We start from the raw sequence: 15,235 nt of genomic DNA on the forward strand, positions 1-15,235 counted from the left end.
GGTAGCCCCAGCAAGCTAATACTACTATATCAGTGGCTTGCAGTCTTTTCACTACCAAGAACCCTTTTGCTCTTTGATGTCCCGTGGACCCAGTTCATTTATTTAACAAATATATATTGAGCACCTACTATATACCAGGCCCTTAATGTAGGCATTGGAGATACACAAAGTCACAAAGCAAAGTTCCCTCCTCTTGAGCTCATTCTGTATGTTTTAAAAGATTTAGTCAGCGAAGTATATTACGACTTAGTTTAGTAATAATTTGTATATTTTCTCACGAGATAACCAGGATGACCTCATCAATGTGATATAATTAGTGCCTAAAATCAAAGAAAGGTCATATTCTAAGTAGCTGTTGATCTCTTATGGCAAGTAAATACATGGAATTTTTTAGGGTTTTTTTTTAACATATTGAAAATTATTCTCAGAAACTCCAAGTATGGATCCCTAGGGGTACAAGAACTTCATTATAGGGTGATTAGCTAGAGCAGGGGTGGAAAATTTTTCCTGTGAAGGGCCAGATATTATGGACTATACAGTCTCTGTCACAAGTACATAATATTGCCATTGTAGTTTGAAAGCAGGTATAGATGATACAAACTAATGAGTATGGTGGAATTCCAATAAAATTGTATTTATGGACACTGAAATTTGAATTTCATGCCATTTTCATGTGTGGCAAAATAGTAACTCTTCTTTTGATTTTTTTCAACCATTGAAAAAGGAAAACCCTTTCTTAATTCACGGGCTGTAGGAAAACAGTTTGCAGGCAGGCTATATGTATTCACCCAGCTGGCCACAGTTTGCCAACCCCAGTTAAATTTTAATTTTGCCCTCGTTCTGGAATTAGATGATTCTTATCCCCCTAAGGTTCTAGATGAGGGCCAGAGAGGAAATCAGTTTGAACTCAAACCCAGGCTTCTTGTAACCCAGCCCACAGGTCTTGTCGCTGTTTTAAGCTGCCCTGTTTAGTTATGATTTCACATGCGGTCTTTGTATCCATGTGGTGCAGAAAATAGATGTGTGGTCAGCGGCCCTTTCCAGGCGTTGACCATGTAAGGGTTGTCCTCTTACTAGCTGCCAGTGGCAACCCTATTTTGTCAAGCCTGACCCTATGCTTACCGCACTGTTTTCGTTTATACCTCTCTCGGGTTGCGCGGGCCCGGGAGGCCCATCTGTCCCTTACTATTTGAGTCCCTGTTGTCTCATTGGCAGCTTTCTGAGCAGCTGCAAAATGTTTTTAACTTGAAGTGGAAGTTGGGGTCACTGGCATCGTCAGGTCCGGGAGTCACTCTCAGCAAGAGCTCTTTCAGCTCTGACATCGACTAGCTCCGGTGAGTGTTAAACTAACTCCTCCCACTTTCCCATGGCTGGACTTTCACTGTTGGTAATAATAATGAGGCGTTTCTCAAGGGCTGGGAAATAATGTGCACTTCTTTTTTGTGTTGTCTAAAGAAATTGCTTGGTTGCCTAGGACCACAGTCTTCTGCCTGGTCGTCCCTCTTTGCGGCTCATCTGCTGGGGTAGCCTCGACACCGCAGCTTGGCGACGCGGTTCCGGAGGGGGACCAGAGGTGCTCCCGCGCGCTTAGGGGGCGGCGGCACCGCCGTCCACCTCGGAGGATCATGCTGCGAGGCAAGTCCCGGCTCAACGTGGGGTGGCTCGGCTACTCGCCCGGCCTGCTCCTCGAGCACAGACAGCTCTTCACAGAGCGCGCGCCTCGGAGCCCTAGCCGGTAAGTCACGTGAACGCTGGCGCCGGCGCCGCTCAACGTCACCATGGCGCGCCGCACTTGCGCATTGCGTCCCGCCGCCGGGCTCTGGCCGGCACTTCCGGCGCGGCACGCCTCTACCGGTCGCCTACCGAGCGGAGTGAGTGCGGTCCTGCAACCCAGCCCGCCTCCCAGCACCTGCTGCGGGCGCGGCTACATCATGGAGCGCCTTGATAAAGCGGCGCTAAATGCGCTGCAGCCACCCGACTTCAGGTAGTCCCGAGCGGGCCCCAGGCCGGGTAGGGGTCCTGACCGCAAGGCGACCTGGCCCTGGCGTGGAGTGGGGTGTAAAGGAAGGCCCAAACCGAGCAGGCTGGCCTGCAGTGGGCGTGAGGTCTGCACCCTCGGGGCCGGGCTGCGGGATAGGAGAGGAGGGAGGCAGGTTGGGGTCTGCATCGTCTACACGCGCGGAAGCTGAGGCTTGGGGTCATAGGGGAGAGGTCGGCGGGCATTCAGCTCATGCTTCTGTTCTAGCCCTTCCTTTCATTGTCGTCTGTTTTGCGATGTGGCTCTCTGCAATCTCTCCCCACTGCAGGGTGAGCTCCCTGAGGACAGGAACCCGGCCTTCTCCATCTACGTGTCCCCTACGGGGCCTGCATCGTCGGGGCTTAAATGTTTGCTGTATGAATGAACGAAGGGAAGAGAGTAGGGCTTCCCCTGGTTTGAGACTACTTCATTTGGGGGAATTAGTAGGGTGAGGGTTAGTGGCTGAGTAGAACGGCTGTGGCCCACTGTGGCCCACTAGCCTAGCCAATGATACCTGGGTAGGCAAAAGGGTGGGGAGGGATTTAGCTGACATTTGACGATGACCTACTCTGTGCCAGACTCAACTTAGGCTCTTTATTACATACCTTGGTAAAATTAAGAAAGTGTTGTTCCCCCTTAAAAAAAAAAAAAAGAAGATGAAGTTACTCAGGATAAGTGACTTGCCCAAGATCACACAGTTAGGACACACAATTAGTAAGTGTTAAAGCTGGTATTTGACCAATCCCACTGATTCCAAAGCCTGTAATGTTTGGAGCCCTGTGATCCTTTTCTCTCTCTTATGATGTCAGTATAGATGTTTTTTAAATTATTTTTTACTGGTGAGGATACCAACAGATAATTTTGTCAGGTACACTTAGAATACAGTGTAGCCCTCCTACACCTTATTCTCGTGTTTCATAATGGAATTTGCAGTGAAATCTACTTGCAGTGGAAGTCTTGATTGCCACAGAAGGGAAGTGGTAAGCTGTGTCTGCCTAGTGCTTGCTGGAGAAGTTCCTATTAAGTGGGTAAACTATAGGTGGTTTAAAGAGTGGGAGAACAGTAAGATTCATCCTGTTATTTCATTGTTTGAGGCCCACTTTAATTCTGGATTTTTCTCGTTCTTTATTTCTACCAAGTCTCTGTAGCACCCAATGAGAGAGTTGTAGAAGAAATCAGTTGAATGGTACCAGTTACTTTGTTTTAGTAATTCACCTGTTACACCCAAGCTTGTGCCTGTAGAACTGCCAGCTGTGGTGGGATGTGGCGGGAAGCCAAAGAGAAAATGTCCTGTAAACATTAGAGGAAGTTTGCTAGTTTTCAAAAGTCTGTGTGCTTAACTTGATACTTAGTCCCATATTTGTGAGGTCATAACCCAGAATAAAAAATTTTGGAGCTTAGGGTAAAAAAAGTGAAAAAGAGTTGAAAATAAACTGCAAATTGTTAAGCTGAGCCCATGCCTGGTATAAGAGTGTGGGGCTAGAAATTAATATGTAGAAAAGAGAAGACTAGGTTTAAGTGGTAGGATTGTAAATGCTTTTGTTTGCCTTAACACATTTTTGTATGGTATTACAGCATCTTTTCAATAATGATGTTTTCTGAAGGCCAGGTGAGATACTACATACTTAAGAGAGATGATCTGAAGAACAAAGGAACCAGTTAACACTCCCTTTCTCTAGATTCTCAAGCTTTATTTCTTCATCAGGTTAGATATTTTAACTTTGCATTCCTAAAACGCATACTTGAACTCAGCAAAGAAACACCCAGGTCAGGTTTTTTGTTGGGATTCATGAAGGAAGTGGTCAAATACTTACGTTGAATTTTTATAGACCTACTGCAGAGCTACTCATATTCTTCTTGAGGATTACACAATAAATTTCCCTAAAAGTTTACTACTAGGAAACAATTTAAGGGAGCATAACTATATTAGATGAGGATTGTGTAGCTCAGTGATCATCGTAGGAGGATGTGTTGAAAGATGATCCACTGAAGTAGGGAAAGAAAATATTACAACTTCTACATGAATTTATTTTAACCATATCCTTTTTAGTATCTAGTTTCGCACATGTTTTATATTTTAAGTAATGAATTGATGATATGTGTGTAGATGATCTGTTCAAAAAAATCAGTATGCCTTTATTTGGGCTTTGTGCTCAAAACTTTAAGCACATTTAAGATGGATTAATAGTCAAAAAAGTTTATAAACCATTGTTTATAAACCATAAACTTGAGATGTTCCCTTCTTTTCTGGGCTTCCAGAAACCTCCTTGCTAATGATTTACACAGTTAAAAGAACCCCTTTGCCTGGATTTTCTAGGGCTCCAGAGAAATGTGCAGGACTAATAGGAAGCAAGGTGGCACGTTAAGTCCTGTAATAACAGGTATGAGCTAAGTGTGATGGCATCCCAGAGCAATGAGTCATTTCAGGCAGAATGATCAGGAAGAGTGCCTAGAGGATAGGCTCTTTTGAGGGGGACTTTGAAGGCTTGGTTATCTCCTTCCTAAAGATACGGACAGGGGCGCCTGGGTGGCTCAGTTGGTTAAGCGACTGCCTTAGGCTCAGGTCATTATCCTGGAGTCCCAGGATCGAGTCCCGCATCAGGCTCCCTGCTCTGCAGGGAGTCTGTTTCTCCCTCTGATCCTCCCCCCACCCCGACTCTCTCAAATAATAAATAAATAAAACCTTAAAAAAAAAGATACGGACAAAAACTGGAGCCTCTGAGGATTACCAGAAGGAGAATTAAGTTCAAGTGTTGATAATAAGCATAAAGTGTGAAGTGTGTTAAGGTAGTCTGATGATAGATTTAAGAGACAAAAAAGGACCTTAAGCTAAATGATTAAAGCTATAGGGTTTACTGCGTTTACAATGTACGTGGTGGTATGTATGAGGTACAGATGTGTCCAGGGTTGTTGGAAACCTACTGTCGCTTCACTTTGCAGTAGTGCTGCTCATTCGTAGCAATGTATAGGACAAATCCTGACATATCGACTTACTGAAAAGTCAGTGAAACAACATTAAGGAACATTTTGAAAATGGGGAAATAACTTTATTTTTGTATGTTAATCTGTAGTACTTTTTTATTTGCACACATTTTTAACATAATTGGAATAGTATATGTCAGGGGTTGGTGCAATTCTTCTGTAAAGGACCAGATAGCAAATATTTTAAGTTTTGATGGCCATATAGTTTGGTACCATTACTCAGCTTGTCCTTTGTAGCTCCAAAGCCACCTTAGGTGATACGTAAACAAATGGGTGTGTCTGCGTTCCAGTTAAACTTTATTTATAGAAATAGGCATTGGGCCCTTAGGCCTTATTTTGCAGATCCCTGATAGACATGATGTAGTTGGCCTTGTTCATTTGTCACACAAGGACTTTCTGAGTAATAGTCAGAAATTTTTTTGTTGGATCCATATATTGATACACATCAATTGTGAAATCATTTTCTTATTTTGGACATTTTTATTGTATCCAGTTTTGTTTGTGCTTTTATGCTAATCTTTTTTATGTTAGTCTTTGTGTTAATGTTTTAAGTAGCAGATTATCAGACTTGTTTTTCTTCAAGTATAAATTTGAAAAGCTTGATTGCGTTCTTCAGAATGGTTTTCTTGTATTCTGGATCAAAACTTTCTCCATTGGAATATTTCCTTGATTTTAAAATAACCTCCAGACAAATGGAATTCACTGAATAGAATGTGGTTTTTTTTTTTTTTAAGATTTTATTTATTTGACAGAGAGAGATCACAAGTAGGCAGAGAGGCAGGCAGAGAGAGGGAGGGAGCAGGCTCCCCGCCAAGCAGAGAGCCCGATGCGGGGCTCGATCCCAGGACCCTGAGATCATGACCTGAGCCGAAGGCAGAGGCCCCAACCCACTGAGCCACCCAGGCGCCCCTAGAATGTGTTTTGACATTAAATTTTTTAAAAAGATTTCATTTATTTATTTGACAGACAGAGATCACAAGTAGGCAGAGAGGCAGGCAGAGGGAGAGAGGGAAGCAGACTCCCTGCCGAGCAGAGACCCCTGATGTGGGGCTCGATCCCAGGACCCTGGGATCATGACCTGAGCCGAAGGCAGAGGCTTTACCCACTGAGCTACCCAGGTGCCCCTTGACATTAAATTTTTAATGAGTCCATGTGGCATGAAGACTATCTAAGTTGTACTATAGCTATTTAATTACAAAGAAATTAAAGTAAGTTTCCTTCAGCTGCATCCAAATTGTTCTAGACTGCTTTTTCTCTGGAGATCTCTCATGCCTTGTTTGTACTGTATCCAGCTGGCCCTTGATAGTGTGCTTTTCTCTCTTCTCCTTTACTGTCTCCATTATATATTCTGTGATAAGGGTATGCTTGCATAGCACTTTGGACACTACAAACCACTTTCATAGTTTGACACTTCCTCTCACACTGGATCTGAATGGCAGTCTCTTGGGTGTTCTCTAGGTCTTTAGGATCTTCTCATTTTGAGTTCCTGACTCCTCTTCCTCTGTCCAGTGCTTCCAAGGCAGGGGCAGGGTTTCCAGCATCTTTTCTGTGGACACAAAACCAGTTGGAAACGGCTGTGCAGGTTCTGATTTTCTCTCTGTTTCCTTTCTTCCAGAAACGAAAGTTCATTAGCATCTACCCTGAAGACGCTCCTGTTCTTCACAGCTTTAATGATCACTGTACCTATCGGGTTATATTTCACGACTAAATCTTATGTTTTTGAAGGTAATCCTAAATGATAAAACAAGACATTTCCCCCTTAGTATTTTTAAGATTCTATGTGTTTATGGTCTCTTTATATCTGTAAGCTGGGTGTTCTTAATTTGCTTCTTCCATCTGTTTCTGTTTTGCTTTTCGAAAATCATGTTGTTCAAGTGAGTCTTCCTTCGTGAAATTAACTTGTTCATCATTGAGTCATTTTAGCGTGACAGTGTATTTGTTGATGGTTCTGTGGAATAGCTTGCAAGTCCTTTCTCTTACTATACCTCCAACAGCAAGACTTGGCTGACATGGGAGGAGGAATTTGGGGCAGTGTACCTTTGGTAGCAGACATTAGTAGAAAAAGAAAATTAAGTCCCCCTTTGTATGTTGAAGTCTGTAAGTGAAGTGATCATTACAGTTTTCACTCAGAATAGTGTTCCTTGTGTATAGGAGGTATTCAGATCTTTAAGTGAATACTTGATTTATCACCACCCAAAATAATCCTTTTTAATTGCCTGAATGGTTAAGTATATATATAGCTAATAAAAAGCAGTATGCTTTGTTTTTTGCACTTTAATAAATTTGGGAATAAAATGGAAACTTTTTTTCTCTTGATAGGCGCCTTTGGAATGTCCAGTAGGGACAGCTATTTTTATGCTGCTATTGTTGCGGTGGTCGCCGTCCACGTGGTGTTGGCCCTCTTTGTTTATGTGGCCTGGAATGAAGGCTCACGACAGTGGCGTGAAGGCAAACAGGATTAAATTGAACATCACCTTTTGATAGCATTAAATTGATTTTTAAAAAATGGTAAATGTGTCTGGGGTGTTAATGATTTCAATAAAGTTGAGAACATGTTAAAATCAATCTGAAGGAGTCACATTTGACTAGTGTAAATTTTGATCCTTCTAATGCAATGATTTGTATCATCAGTTTTAACTGTACGAGCCTCTCATTTGCAAATGAGAATTTGTAACGTTAAGTTTGTCACAAATAAGTATGTTAACTTATTATACATTTGAGAAGAATTTGATTATCTCACAACCAAGTATGTTTTACAGCATTTTGTCTTTTGGTTGGTTTTAAGGTTCACTTCTGGATTTGTTAAGATGTACACAGTGAAGGAAATCTGAGCTGGTTTTCACTAGAGCGCTTTCCCTTACTATTACTAAAGTCCTAGGTCATTGGATTCTAGGTTGTAAATTCCTGTGCGAAATCGCTTGAATTGTGGATTTTGGACTTCATCTGAATGTCACTGAAAATTTTGCATCGAGTGTAATTCCTAGTCAATAGGAATCTTTCTCATTACATTATTTCATGGGAAGACTAGGCCGGATCACACCCACACCGTTTTGTGGAAAAGGACTGGTTCACTGAAGGATCTAGGCAGCAAAGCAAAAAGATAGCTACCTGGGCACTTAGCCTTTGCAGGCTACCCTGTGCTTTTATGCTAACTTTTTAATGATCTGCTTTGCTATGTCATTGAGTAGTGAAGTAATGCTTTCATTACAGGGTTTGTGTAAACTCCCTTTCAGTTTGTTTTTCCTACTTTTCAATAGTGTACATGGTAGGAATTTACATTTAGGTGTGCCCATTTTCACATACTTCCTGAAAGTAGATTATTTTTATCATCCAGGAAGTATTCCTGGGATTGCTAGTCGAGTCTTTTTTAATCAGAGCTGTTATACCCCAGATGTATATAGTTATGTAATCCTGAGGTCCTATCTGACGGGAAAAGACCCTGCCATTTTACTTCGGTACCCTTAGTCTGTTCTTTCCAGCTACTTGGTACTACTTGTGTGCAGTCTAAAAACACACCTGGAAAAATGTGTATTGAAACAGGAAAAGAATTTAAATTCTGTGTGATGTTTCTACCTGGATATAAACATTATTTTGGTTTATATTCCATGTGCATTTCCTAATGCTAGTTCAGTACACTGAACATTTGGTTTAAGTTCAAATTCTGCCTGTGTTGCCTCACAGCTATTTACATTATTTTTCCGGATGAATGATTATTGGCCATTTTCTTGAAAAAGCACATTCTACCCTTACTCCTTTTTACTAGTCCAATTTCCTGTTACTGGCAATTCCTAATACAATGGCCCTTGCTGTTTTTGCCATTACTGATTTTTCTGTTCACGCCTATTTTCGTTGTGCAGCTGGACTAAAGGAATAGGGAGGTGGTTAGGCATAAAAGTAAGTAGGCATTTGTGTTTAATTGTTGAGAAAAAGTGAAAGATGACTATTGTAGGACTCTTATTTTTGCTTATAGTTAAATATTGTCTGCAGTTTAAATATCTTTAAGCCATTATTTTAACTGTAAAGTGTTTTCTTAAAGACTACAGTTTTAGTATAAAATTGTACAAATTTAATATAAAGTTGTAGAATACCCTGGTTTAAGTTTGGGGTACTGTGTGGTAGATTTCTAAATGGTTGTCCCTTTAGAAACCTTGTTACACGTAGAATTGTTGTCCACCTAATTTCTTTTCTATAATGCCAAGGTTTTGTACTTTTGAGGTCTCATGCTGTTTGTGAAATAAGAATGTCCAACGTTAGATTATTCTGATTTCAGATGTTTGCTGAGTAGAAAATGATATGGGTGTTTTTCTGCAAGTATTTAAACCAGAGATTCATGCAGAAGCAGTTGTAATTTACTCTTGGAAAAGGTACCAAGTGTTTGAAAGTTAGAATTGGATGCTAGAGTTGATATTTAAGATTGTTAAAGTACAGGCTTGTTTTCAAACCAGTTAATTTTTTTCCGGAGTTCTGTTAATTCACTACTTCGCTGCTGTTGAAATGACATATGGTATTTGACATACAGATTTATTTTTCAAGATGTCCCACTGATTTCCTCTTGCACAATGTACGTACTTCAGGATGTATAGAAAGGAAAGCTACAATTGAGCCCTCGTATGTGTTTTACGATAGGACTATGTTCACTGTTGTTTGAAAAGGGATTGTAAGAATAACCTCAATTAGGAAGCGTAACTTGAAGTGTCAGCACGAGCTACTGATAAACACATTGCCTTCCTCATCTCACCTCCCATTTTGCGTCCACCTGCCAGAATATAATCTTTTCTTTCCTGTTGTGCTAGAAAATGAAGTGTGTTGTAGAATGCGTCTGATGTTATTAGCTCTTCAAGTGGATAGACACTGTTTTACGTATTAACAGCAGAATTCCGTGTTGAGCTGTTACTGAAGGAACTTAAACATCTTTTTTAAAACCTCCTATTTCATGGAACTCTACCATATACATTGTAATAATTAGGCTATTTTCATCATAAAAATCTCATTACCTTTGCCAAAAGAGCCAGCTGATTGACATGTTTGATATTTATCTGCCATTTTCATATAAATTTTGTATGTACAGCTAAGAGTACCCAAGGAGACCAGTAAAAACAGTTAAATAAGGTGTACACAAGGAAAGATGATAGCCAAAGGTACATGAAACAACTATCTAGTGTGTATTTCTCATCTCTAGACAAGTTCGTGTTTATTGTTTTATTTATGATCAAGTGAAGTCGTAGACCATTGTTGGCCCACTTTATAAATGGTTCAGCAGTGGCACAGAATTTGTCACTTGTCTGAGGTCAGCAGCAGATTTTCTTGGCTGTCAAGCGATGTGTGTCCTCCAACAGAGGAGTACAACTCTGTTAGTTCAGACTCTACTCTTACATTGAAGATGAATTTTGCGAGAGCTGGCTGAAGCAACACATTGATAACTTGACAAGATTTCTTTCTTCATTTGGCAGAAGGGAAAAGGGTCACCTGAGAAGCTAAATTATTTTCAGGGACTTTGGGAATCTGACGATAACTATTACATGTAATTTATGAATAGTCAAATCCTTTATATATCCATTAAAATAGTCTGAAATTCCCCAATTTACCCTCATTCCTGGCCATACTTTCCTTTCCTGTTTCATTGCTTCATGTTCTTGAGAATGGATTCTGCATTCCTTTTAAGGTATTCTGTCAGTCATATTTGTCAGTTACACATGCTAGTCTTCCTTTTTCTCAAGTTCAGTGGACTCTCACTGGACAATAATAGCAATAGCTAACAACATCTGCACAGCACCTTACAGTTTGCAAAGAACGTTCACATATTCTTGTTTGAGTTTTGCATAGTGAACCTGCTACGAGATGTCTCTTGACATCCTTGCCGAAGATGTTAGAATCTTTAACTCAGTAGAGTCGTTGAGTATGCTGTAGTCTTTGAATAGTGCCCTGACTAGGGATGGGGATTAGATGCGCTATTTTGAAAACTGTGTGTAATTATTGAAATGGGGGGCTTGAGTTCTTTAGCCACTTGAATCAGATTTACTTTTGTAAGTGATACTTTTCTAACTGTTACCTGGATGGATTTTGTATCCATTATATTCCAGCCTGTAATTTGTATAAATTTACCATCTGTTGTCATTAAAAAAGTGTTCGTAATGCGACTTTGATGTGTCCTGATTGAATGAATAGTAAGTAAGTTTATTAACATCTCTGTTTTTTAACACTTATTTGCTTCTGTTTATACCATATAAAATCTATAGAGTTGTCAAGGGTAAGCTTTTATGCAATACTTGTAGACCAGAGGTGCTCAAACTGGTGGGGGTCTCTGAGGGGTACTGAGACAGGAAGGGCTGGTTATACCCCCTCTGTGGTGGCCCCATCAGAAGTGGTGTGGCAGTGGGGAAAGAAAGCAGCATCTTGCCCTGTGGCTTTTTAAAGAAAATTCATTTGGGAGTGAATGGGCTTCAGATACTGCTAAAGGAGTAATATTTGTGGCTAAGTAAGTAAGGGGGTAGTCAGTTCCTTCCCTGTCTAGCATGCTACCCCCTTCCTTGTTCCAGTTGCCTTTGTCTGTGGCCCTCTTACTACCTTTTGATGGTACTCCAGCTAATTTCTTTGCTTCTAAGGGCTCTAGCTAGTTCTTTTTTTGTTTAATTTTTATTTTTTTTTTAATTAAATTTTTTATTTATTTTCAGCGTAACAGTATTCATTGTTTTTTCACCACACCCAGTGCTCCATGCAATCTGTGCCCTCCCTAATACCCACCACCTGGTTCCCCCACCCTCCCACCCCGCCCCTTCAAAACCCTCAGGTTGTTTTTCAGAGTCCATAGTCTCTCATGGTTCACCTCCCCTTCCAATTTCCCTCAACTCCCTTCTCCTCTCCATCTACCCTTGTCCTCTATATTATTTGTTATGCTCCACCAATAAGTGAAACCATATGATACTTGACTTTCTCTGCTTGACTTATTTCACTCAGCATAATCTCTTCCAGTCCTGTCCATGTTGCTACAAAAGTTGGGTATTCGTCCTTTATGATGGAGGCATAATACTCCATAGTGTATATGGACCGCATCTTCCTTATCCATTCATCCGTCGAAGGGCATCTTGGTTCTTTCCACAGTTTGGCGACCGTGGCCATTGCTGCTATAAACATTGGGGTACAGATGGCCCTTCTATTCACTACATCTGTATCTTTGGGGTAAATACCCAGCAGTGCAATTGCAGGGTCATAGGGAAGATCTATTTTTAATTTCCTGAGGAATCTCCACACTGTTCTCCAAAGTGGCTGCACCAGTTTGCATTCCCACCAACAGTGTAAGAGGGTTCCCCTTTCTCCACATCCTCTCCAACACACGTTGTTTCCTGTCTTGCTAATTTTGGCCATTCTAACTGGTGTAAGGTGGTATCTCAATGTGGTTTTGATTTGAATCTCCCTGATGGCTAGTGATGATGAACATTTTTTCATGTGTCTGGTAGCCATTTGTATGTCTTCATTGGAGAAGTGTCTGTTCATATCTTCTGCCCATTTTTTAATATGATTATCTGTTTTGTGTGTGTTGAGTTTGAGGAGTTCTTTATAGATCCTGGATATCAACCTTTTATCTGTACTGTCATTTGCAAATATCTTCTCCCATTCCGTGGGTTGCCTCTTTGTTTTGATGACTGTTTCTTTTGCTGTGCAGAAGCTTTTTATCTTGATGAAGTCCCAGAAGTTCATCTTTGCCTTTGTTTCCTTCGCCTTTGGAGACATATCTTGAAAGAAGTTGCTGTGGCTGATATCAAAGAGGTTACTCCCTATGTTCTCCTCGAGGATTCTGATGGATTCCTGTCTCACGTTGAGGTCTTTTATCCATTTCGAGTTTATCTTTGTGTACGGTGTAAGAGAATGGTCAAGTTTCATTCTTCTACATATAGCTGTCCAGTTTTCCCAGCACCATTTATTGAAGAGACTGTCTTTTTTCCACTGTATATTTTTTCCTGTTTTGTCAAAGATTATTTGACCATAGAGTTGAGGGTCCATATCTGGGCTCTCTACTCTGTTCCACTGGTCCATGTGTCTGTTTTTATGCCAGTACCATGCTGTCTTGGTGATCACAGCTTTGTAGTAAAGCTTGAAATCAGGTAACGTGATGCCACCAGTTTTATTTTTGTTTTTCAACATTTCCTTAGCAATTCGGGGTCTCTTCTGATTCCATACAAATTTTAGTATTATTTGCTCCAGCTCTTTGAAAAATACTGTCCTCCTCTAAAAAAGATTTGAGACATCTCGGTGTCAAAACATAAAGGTTATATGCAATCATATATATATATACAAAAGTACAGATTATAAAATGTCCGGGGAACTCAGGACACGTAGAGGGGCACTGCAGAGACCACTGGAATCACCTTATAGGATTTACTGCCCAGACCTACCGAGTCAGAACCTCTGGGGGTGGGGCCTGGAATGGAAATAGTTGTCGGTAACAGGCTGTATCTGATGAAGCCTGTTTGAGAACTGCTGCTAGAGATTGGGAATTGTTAATGTTTGTTTTTAATGCTGGACTTGAAGATGTTTGTATAAAGCTGGCCTGAAATAGATACTTTAATAAGCAAAGGTAGAATTCTGCATAATGCTATATATTGAAGGCTCCGCTTAAAATCAGGAGAGCTGGGGCACCTGGGTGGCTCAGTGGGTTAAGCCTCTGCCTTCAGCTCAGGTCATGATCCCAGGGTCCTGGGATCGAGCCCCACATCAGGTTCCTGCTCAGCAGGGAGCCTGCTTCTCCCTCTTTCTGTGCTTGCCTCTTTGCCTACTTCTGCCTACTCGTGATCTCTCTCTGTGTGTGTCAAATAAATAAATAAATAAATAAATAATCTTAAAAAAAAATCGGGAGAGCTTTCTTGGGTACCTGACCATCATGTTGACTTTGCTTCACTGTTTAGGAATTCTATGAAAACTGGTGCAGGGGACAGCCCTCTTAGAAACAGCTTCAGCCTATTAGGAAATGGCCACTGCTGCTCCTCTGATGCCTTCCTCTTATTTGGAATTCTTAAACTGTTGTCTTTGAAGAGAGGGGAAAACCTAGCACAGGCATTTAAGAGACTCTGGTTTCAAAAGTAAAGGAGCTAATGGAGAAGACTGGAAATGGGTTCCTAGACATATCCGCTCTATGAATAGTGTGACTCCCCTGCCACCACATACTCTTCCTGTCACTGCTTGCATCTTCCACTTCACTTCCTGTACAGCCTGCTGTTCTGCCCATGCTCACTCCCACGTCACAGCTTTCTGCTGGCTGTTCCCTCTGCCCAGAACCCTCTCCCTCGGATTCTCCCAGGGCTGGCTCTTTCTCACCCTTTAGGTCTCAGCTCTCATGTTGCCTCTCCAGAAAGGCCTCCTCTGTCCCTCTTACAACACAATATTGGATGAAATTGCCCTGTTTGTTGGCCTGCCTCCACTATGCCGTATGCTTCAGTATGTCCCCTAAATCCCCGGTGCCTCGCGCTTATTTTAGTAAGGATGTTCTTGGCCAACTGAAAGTAACAGAAACCACAGTTCAAACTGGCTTAAACAATGGAAGAGGTCAGAGCTGGGGCCAATCTATTCGCACAGTTTAGAGTTCCTGTTCCATTTCTCTGTGATTCTCTCTGCATGTCCTCCTCAGCGTGTTGGTGACAGCCTCAGGCTTCCCTGTCTCATGATAACAGAGTGGCGACAGCCATTCCGAGGCTTCATTTGTCCAGCACAGATAGTCACCCAGCCACTCAGCAACCTCCCTGGGCTTCACATACCCACCTGTGAAACAATCACTTTGGCCGGGCAATGCCAAGCGTCGGCGGGTTCATGCCGGACAAGTGACCAGTCCCAAACCAATCACTTGGTTAACTTGGGCCACTCAGTGAGCACCCCTGAGGAAGGAGTTCGTTGCTGGTGAGGTTCCCAGTGTGTTTGCTGCGGGCCTCAACAGATTGGTGAAGTGAAAATGGCAGTATGCAGTGTGCGCACACGTGCGTAGCTATGGACGTAGGTGTAGATAGGGATATAGACAGATATGAATGCAGGGGTGGGAGTCATGCACTTCGGAGCATGGAACCAGTGTCATTGTCAGGACATGGCAGGACCTGGTGTGGGGCCATCCTCCAGAGGACCTTACAGCTGCATCAGGGCTGGGTACCTAGTAAGTGGCAAAATACCAGCACAGTCCCTCTGTACCAAATTTTGTGAGTTTCTGCCTCAGGAAGAAAATTGAAATAGTTGGAGAGTCATCAAAATCTTTCTGCC

The 15,235-nt window shown here is 41.7% G+C and overlaps 1 protein-coding gene across 3 annotated transcripts; it reads left to right on the forward strand.

Moving 5' to 3' along the window:
- The first annotated feature begins 1,123 nt into the window (after positions 1-1,123).
- Positions 1,124-11,136, forward strand: VMA21 (vacuolar ATPase assembly factor VMA21). Of its 3 annotated transcripts, none has more exons than XM_080795845.1 (4): positions 1,124-1,334; positions 1,456-1,735; positions 6,615-6,724; positions 7,319-11,136. In XM_080795845.1, the coding sequence occupies exons 2-4, from the start codon at positions 1,626-1,628 to the stop codon at positions 7,459-7,461; spliced, it is 363 nt and encodes a 120-aa protein (XP_080651971.1). In that variant the 5' UTR covers positions 1,124-1,334; positions 1,456-1,625; the 3' UTR covers positions 7,462-11,136. The 3 variants fall into 3 exon arrangements, with proteins under 3 accessions (XP_080651971.1, XP_080651969.1, XP_080651970.1); XM_080795843.1 differs by having other exon boundaries at positions 1,475-1,984; XM_080795844.1 differs by having other exon boundaries at positions 1,475-1,735.
- The last annotated feature ends 4,099 nt before the right edge of the window (positions 11,137-15,235 follow it).

Source organism: Martes martes, assembly GCF_963455335.1.
Source record: "Martes martes genome assembly, chromosome: X".
In the NCBI taxonomy this organism is placed as follows: domain Eukaryota; kingdom Metazoa; phylum Chordata; class Mammalia; order Carnivora; family Mustelidae; genus Martes; species Martes martes.

What these genes read in the sequence shown, in the direction of transcription:
- VMA21 (XM_080795843.1), top strand. Translation starts at nt 1,779, where the DNA reads ATGGCGCGCCGCACTTGCGCATTGCGTCCCGCCGCCGGGCTCTGGCCG. An exon ending in CTGCAGCCACCCGACTTCAG is followed by an intron (nt 1,985 to 6,614) that starts GTAGTCCCGAGC and finishes CCTTTCTTCCAG; the next exon opens with AAACGAAAGTTCATTAGCAT. An exon ending in TAAATCTTATGTTTTTGAAG is followed by an intron (nt 6,725 to 7,318) that starts GTAATCCTAAAT and finishes TTCTCTTGATAG; the next exon opens with GCGCCTTTGGAATGTCCAGT.